This window comes from Cibotium barometz, chromosome 20 (genome assembly GCF_041138505.1).
Source record: "Cibotium barometz isolate CiBa-2024 chromosome 20, ASM4113850v1, whole genome shotgun sequence".
NCBI lineage: Eukaryota > Viridiplantae > Streptophyta > Polypodiopsida > Cyatheales > Cibotiaceae > Cibotium > Cibotium barometz.
The window spans coordinates 26,351,726-26,359,093 of NC_141065.1; the positions used below are offsets into that span (position 1 = coordinate 26,351,726).

Here is a 7,368-nt window from a genome sequence, read left to right on the forward strand (position 1 = left end):
TAAAACTATCACAAAGACTCACGCAGGACAATTATAGGTGTGGCCTTTTTGCTTGCATTGAAAATTTGAGTTCCATCATTTGAGCACACTGGCAACCATCTCCAAGTCAACAAGCATTGGTGCTAGTTCCTTATAAAAAGGCCTTCTCCAAAAGCGTGCTTAGTCGTTTGAAGCGTAGCTATTCCTTGCAATCCACGGCATCGGTTTGGAAAGTCATAGACTGTCCTCACCTACCAAGAGGAACAAGCCGATAGGTAGGCCATACATAACACCCTTTTTTTTCTTCTTCTCTCTCCTGTCTTCTTCTCCTTCTCTCTCTAATTAATTATTTAATTATATATTTTTCTTTTTCTTTTTTCTTTTTTTTTTCTTTTTTTTTCTTTTCTTTTGTTTTCTTTTGTTTTCCTTTTTATTTTTCTTTTTTTTCTTTTTGTTTTTTTGTTTTTTTCTTTTTTTCTTTTTTTCTTTTTTTTTCTTTTTTTTTCCTTTTTTCCTACACTTTCCTTTTCCATGAGTCAAATTACAACAATTCTCTCTCTCTTTCTCTCTCTCTTTCGCAGGCCACGCACCTAGGAAACAAGACTTGTTTTGAAAAAACTCTTTATTTATACCAAAGTTTACTTTGTTGGGCCACCACGCTTGAATCAAGGACTTTCACACTTAGATTAAACACAGAGAAGTTATGGAGAATACTTGAATTTAGTATTCTCCATATTCTGGTTTCTCCAAAATGATGTCGCTTCTTTTGGATGAATGAAATTATGATATAATACACTTTGTTACACGAAGACTTTTTATAATTAGTGAGAACACAACATTTATTTTAAGTGGTGAAAATTTTCAACAATCACCTAAATAGACCCTTGACGAGTAAGCACTTAAGAAGAAAATAAATCATGTGAGAGGCTTTATCATTATGGTAGGGCATTGGAACGTTAGGTAGATCAATAAGGTAACATTGATGCCTTTGAAAATTTTTATCGTGATAGACAAGTATATTACTCCAAAACCTGCACTCAATCTCTTGGGGTAACAGAACCTGCAAGATTTGAGGAGTAATTAATTTGAGGTTATCTTGATGCCAAGCTTCAGCTGTCACTTCCTCCGGTAGTCATTTTTGAGCAGGGTTACGGTTGGGAATCGAGATTCCACAAAGAGACAAGATCATGTCTCTATGGAGTTACACCCACAATCTGCTGCACTGTATCTTTGAAAATAAGCTCTGCACTACCAGTAAGCATGGGAGGCTAGAGATAGGGTTTGGCGAGCACATCTATTGCAGTGTGGAAAAGGGTGATACTGCTGGATGAATAAATCAACAAAGAATCGTCCACAATAGTCTTTATATAGAGGGGCATAATAAAATCGAGAATGTGTCTGAAACGTGGGAATACTATGAGACCCTTGATGGCGTGGGTTTGTGCTAGCCGCGACTAAGCATGGTCTACAAGTATCTTCCCACAATGGTCCATTGTTATCAATCTACAATACATGTAAGGAAATAACCAAATTCCTTGTTTATTTGTTTAGGTACATTATTTACAGTGTTTGAGCAGTTTTCAAATGAGCTTTCTCCAAAGAGAAGTTTTTGTAGTTGTATTGCTCGCTCTTTCACAGTATGAATGTGTGCTTTTACAATTTGCTTTTGTGAGGTTTGGTAGAGTTCTACTAAATGGGTTTTTTGAAGTGGTTTGCTTTTAGGAACCCATTTAATTGTTGAGATGGATGGCATGTTTTTTGAGAGTTATTGCAGTATCAACGTTTTTGGTAGTAACCGTCACCTGTTTTTGGTAGTAATCGTCGCCTGTTTTGTCTCTTTCTGTGTTTATTGTTTGTGTTGGAGCGGTTTTGATTTTGATACCCAATTTTTGGCAGGCACTGTGCAATCCCATTGAGCGCTAAGGAGTGTTTTTGGTATCCATATTTGCACTATCGTTATGTGTTTTTTTGCTCGGATGAAGGTCATTTAGGTTTAGGCATTTTTGGCAGCCTGATTTTTGATTGGTTGTCTTGATGAGCGATGATTTTTGCCGTTACAATTGGCATTTATTTTGAATAGGCAAATGGTCGTAGGATTTCTTTGGAATCCAACATTGAGTATATTTTTTCTCCCCCCCTTCCTTAGCCTTGGTTATGGAATAAAGGACTTAGGACTTTCCAACCATGTGTGGGGTTGTCATCATCTTGTATCGAGGAAAATGATGATTTAGCTATGTTAATACAAGATGTAGAGAGATCAGAGTGAATTGGAGCTTGTTGAGGTGTGAAGAAGATCAGGGAGCACGCGTAAGCAAGAAGAGAGGGAGAGAGGAGAAGTACACACACAACATGTGGGTGGGGAGACTAGCAAAGTGGTAGCTCCCCCTATACACTATAATGACTATAAGTACAGGGTACAGTGGGCGGGGCCGCCGTGACTCGGGCGACCGGGCAAGGCACATACGCCTTTACCCCAACAATCTCCTTCTTAAAGGCAAATGTGCCAATAAGCAGATCCTACTAGCTAAACCTCTAGTATATACACAAAGGATGAGAGATATACTGACTCTCAACCAATGCCCATGCTCTTTGTCGAGCTATGTGCATGTACTTGTATCCGCTCTAGCGATAACCATACACGTGTATCCCTACTAGAGCATGCACGCACATCTTGCAGGTATCCCGTAATGACCTGCACTACTCCCCCATGCTCAATGCCAGTGTCAATCACCATATGACTAACAACTCCCACTGTAAATGCTCCCACTGCAGCTGCTATATCGGGCCTTGAGATCAACATCACGTACATGAGGGCACCAAACGCTGATGCGACCCTAGCAATCTCTGCCAATATGACAAGCTCTGTCAACTGTGACTCAGAACTCTACTCAAGGCAATCCGTGATCTCCGGGAAAGTGGCCACCTCCCCCATGAATTGGAGATCATGGCACTCTAACTCTGAAACCTGGAGTGTCTCCTCGTGCCCCCTGCATGTCACATGCATACCAAGAGTATCTCCTTGTCCTGAATCTTGTGTGTCCATATCAAGCTCTGGCACAAGCATATCAAGAAATGACTGCATCACTACTATATCCTCAGCATCTAAATTAGCCATCTCCGCCATCATACCTAATGACTTGCCTCGCTGTGACTCACTAGAGCACTCTCATTCTATCTATCTATGTGAAGATGTCCGCACAGTCTCCAATTGTGGCTCACTAGAGCTAACCTACTCTACCTGACTGTCTATAGACTGCACCTGCACAACTGGCTCAGCTTGCTTGACCAATGTCTGATCATCCTATGACTCATCTCACATAAGCATGTCAAAGAACTCCATGTCACTCATCTCTGCCTGTGTCTCCAGGGAGCAGACCCGCTCTACCTCTGTCTGCACAGACTCTGACAACATCTGTTGTGTCTCACTGAAGCAATCCTGCTCCACCTCTGTCTCTACAGAGTCCACTAACATGTCCTGCACAGCTAAATGCTCTGTCTCCTGAGCATACTGAAGCTCATCTACAAAAGAGACACGTCTTGTCTCTATCCCACCATGTGTCATTGTCGCAATTAAGACTACCCCATCTCGTATATCAGATACATGAAATGGATAGACCAAGCCACTCCGGGCTCCTCTCGCAATCACTAGCAATCCACAATGCATCTGAAAAGAGTGCTCTCTAAGCACTACATGACAACCGCTGTCTCTCAACTGTCTCACTGAGATCAAACTTTGTCTCAACTAAGGTACATATCGCACATGACGTAGCATAAACAATGCACCACTAGGCAATGACATACATACATCTCCTACACCCTATGTCACATGCTGAACCATCAGCGAGTCACACACAACCAAGTCTCCCACTAGAAAAACTACTAAACCACTTACGACATGGTGTGACGTGGAAAGCAGCGTCACCATCTGGTAACCAATGTGGAGAAAATGTGTTATCCATAGACATATGTGCAAGAGGTGTACTGGAGGCAAGCGTGACCTCACCGTCATTGGCATAGATTACCATTGAAATTGCCTCTCCAACCTGTGGCAAAGCCACATCTGCATCTCGCATACATCACCTCTGCTGCATCATGCGTGTGAAGCAACGTCGTCTAATGTGCCCTGTGTGACCACAATGCCAACATCGCAAGTGCCGACAAGAACAAGACCGCTGTCTCTCATGAGTCATAGACTCAAAACCATCACACATGTCCACTGCCGTAAGTGAACAACAAAGTAAAACAAGAGCTGTGGCTCTACAACCTGTACCAGGAAATGAGCATAAACCAATGCTCTTAGAGAAATGCACAGAACCTAGACTAAAAGAGAGCTTCCTACGGGGAGAAAATGCTCTCAAAAGAGCTCACCAGCACTTGTAGTGCTCAAGTGCATCAACGCATAAAATCTCCCGCAGTAGTCCAAACCACACTGTGCTCTGTAATCACCACACTATTGCAAGTCTCCACTGCCAAGATGTACCTTGAACCTATAGAGTAAGCGGGAGAACGTCTCGACCACTATCAAAGCTCAAGTGTCCGGCTCTACTAAAGATAATAGAAATGCAGTGTCCCCAACCTCTACTAAACCAAGCAAAAAAGAAATGCAACAACAACACTAGGATAATGGCTCTCAATCGAGCGTAAAGTGCATAACCATATGCGCAAGTAGTGAGTAGACATGATGCTCAAAACGCATCCCACATGTGGTTCTGCAAAAAACTCTGCCAACTGTGTAACCCTGTACCTGTAAATCATAGAACCTGTAGCTACTTGTAAGTTGTAGCCACAACACTGCAACTGTGAGCTAATCACAAGCTCACACCGTGCGGTATTGATGCATACACGCACTATCTTCCACCAGCAGAGAACACGGCATGCAAAATTTGAGTGCAACCGCAATCTCTACCTAGATCTCATAAACTTCTAAAAAAATTTGCCAGAGTTCTGACAGCATAACGGCTATAAACCCAATAACCAAGCAACTACTTGTAAGCTCAACACAATGAGCAATCAATGCGCATCAAACCCGCACTCTATGCATACATAAATCTGCAAACCTGTGTCATGTAAGCTCTCATGAAGAACACCTCATATGAGCATACATGCCATAATCCCTCATATGACCTTACATGCCATATCCTTTGTCTCAGTCTTGAGCCCACAAATGTGCCACTGAGAGTGAATCGGCTCAATGCACACATGCAAAGAGCATCACTGACCAAACTGCTACACATGTCGCAAGACCTATAAGATAATCTGCAAAATTTTGGCAATCCGAAAAAAGTTTTCCCAAAGAGAAAACCTGCTCTACATGAGCATAAAGCTCCCACATACAGTGTACATAGAGCAACGTGCTCTCAATCTGCTGTCATGGATCTCCAAGAGATGACCACATCGAGCAAAGAAGTACATGTCACCTGTGTGAGCACCTAACGCAAAACTCATGACTACCACAGCCGCAAATGCATTAGCCTACTGAGGGAGTCCCTCCCTCTGTTTCTCTTTGACTCTCCATTGCCACCAACCTACAATAGAAAAAGAAAATCGTTTTCTCTCTCTGAATCTCCTACCTGCAAGTACCTGCAACTGGAAACCTCTTCTTGCAAACTCGACTACACAAACTGTCCTGGAAAAACAGTCTCTGTGTTTTGAATTTCTGACCCACTTGTAGACCAAATCAACTCACAATTTACTCTACCAAGTTGTAGAGATTAAATCTAGCTTCAATTTGAACAAAAAAGTTTTCAATTTTGAGTTTTCTAGCTCAAGTTATGAGCAAAACAATGAACTGCTATCAAGTTATGAGCAAAACAGTGAATTGTTGTCAAGTTGCCAATGCTGAGCGACCTACTTCTCTGGGTTATGTACATGTCATGCTCTCAAATAGAGCAAAGTAACCACAATACAATACATGTAGAGCATACACTACTTGCAATTATGCCTGCAATGCTTGCGGAAACACCTGTATACAAGCTCGATGCTTGTAGGAAACAACTGTTCACTCTCTCACATGCTTGCGAAACTTGCAAGCTCAAGCCACCATAGCCATGCTCCGTTGAAACCTCCGCTCTGATACTTGTTGAAGGGGATTGGGAAGCACACGTGAGCAAGAAGAGAGGGAGAGAGGAGAATCACACACACAACATGTGGGTGGGGAGACTAGCAAAGTTGTAGCTCCCCCTATACACTATAATGACTATAAGTATAGGGTACAGTGGGCGGGCGGCTGTGACTCAAGCGACCAGGAAAAGCACATATGCCTTTACCCCAACAAGGTGGACCTTCCAACTCTGAACTTTTCCCTGTTAGGTTGACAGAGTTTACTTGTAAAGTGTAACTCCGTATAGCTCAACTGATTTGGAAGTTTGCTTGGCTCATCCATTGGTGACCTATTATAAGTCACAGTAGACTGATCTTGTTGAGTTACATGAAAGATCATCATCTTTGGATGGTCTTGAATATAAGCTTCTAAACTTAGTTTTCCCAAGATAAAAGTGCTAGATCTAGAGAAACTTGTGAATTTAAGCTTGGATTAAGCCAATTGTGGTTTGCCAAGTTCTTCCCATGTTTCAAAGGACATAATATTACAATCAGCTCTCTCGAATCTACAAGAGCAGCTTCCGTAACAACCTTTGTAGGCATAATAAGTGTTAGGTTAATGGAAAAAGGTTGTATACTTTGCTCATCAATCTCATCTTGATCATCAATGGAGACCGCTAATATGTTAGCTCGTCTGGCTATTATTTTCTCCTTGCATGCTTTTGCTTCTCTTTGAGCCTCTGCCTTCAACTGCGCTTGACCCTCTTTATATGTTTTTGACTCATGAAGCTTTTCCAACATATCCTCTGTGAGAGGTAGTTCATATTTCTTTAATCTACTCCCATTGATGAAATTTGGCATTTCAGCACCTTCAAGGGTTTCAAGTCGGATCGCACCACTTGAGGTCAATTAGCTGACAACAAAGGGTCCCAACCTGCATTTCTTTAACTTTCATGTATGTTTCTTTAGAGTGTAAAGATGCACTAGGTCACCTTGATGAAATCGGTTTGTTTTTATGTTCTAGTGATGCCAATGTTTGCGTCTACGTTTTTTAGCATACATACAAGCTATGGCCAAAACAACCGAGTCTCATCTAGTTTTTCAAGCTCATTAACTCTCTCTGACAATTCATGTCCTATCCATTCGAATCGTTTAGCAACCCTTAGAGTAGGTATTAGGAATTTGATTGGAAGGATAGCGTTTAAGTTGTAGAATAGTTGGAAAGGTGTTGTCCTGACCGTGGTTTTGTAGGCAGTCCGATAAGCCAAGAGAATAGAATGAAGTTTCTGTTCCCAATCGGCTCGACTCTCACTGACTACTTTTGTCAAAGCAGTGCATAAAGTTTTGTTT

At 41.8% G+C, this 7,368-nt stretch overlaps 1 protein-coding gene across 1 annotated transcript; it reads right to left on the bottom strand.

Moving 5' to 3' along the window:
• Positions 1-2,395: 2,395 nt before the first annotated feature.
• LOC147627717 (uncharacterized) lies at positions 2,396-4,393 on the bottom strand. The gene has a single exon (XM_086815117.1). The coding sequence runs from the start codon at positions 3,641-3,643 to the stop codon at positions 3,293-3,295; it is 351 nt and encodes a 116-aa protein (XP_086671243.1). The 5' UTR covers positions 3,644-4,393; the 3' UTR covers positions 2,396-3,292.
• Positions 4,394-7,368: the final 2,975 nt, after the last annotated feature.

Excerpts from the sequence above, each read along its gene's own strand:
- LOC147627717 (XM_086815117.1), bottom strand. The coding sequence starts at position 3,643 with ATGCATTGTGGATTGCTAGTGATTGCGAGAGGAGCCCGGAGTGGCTTG.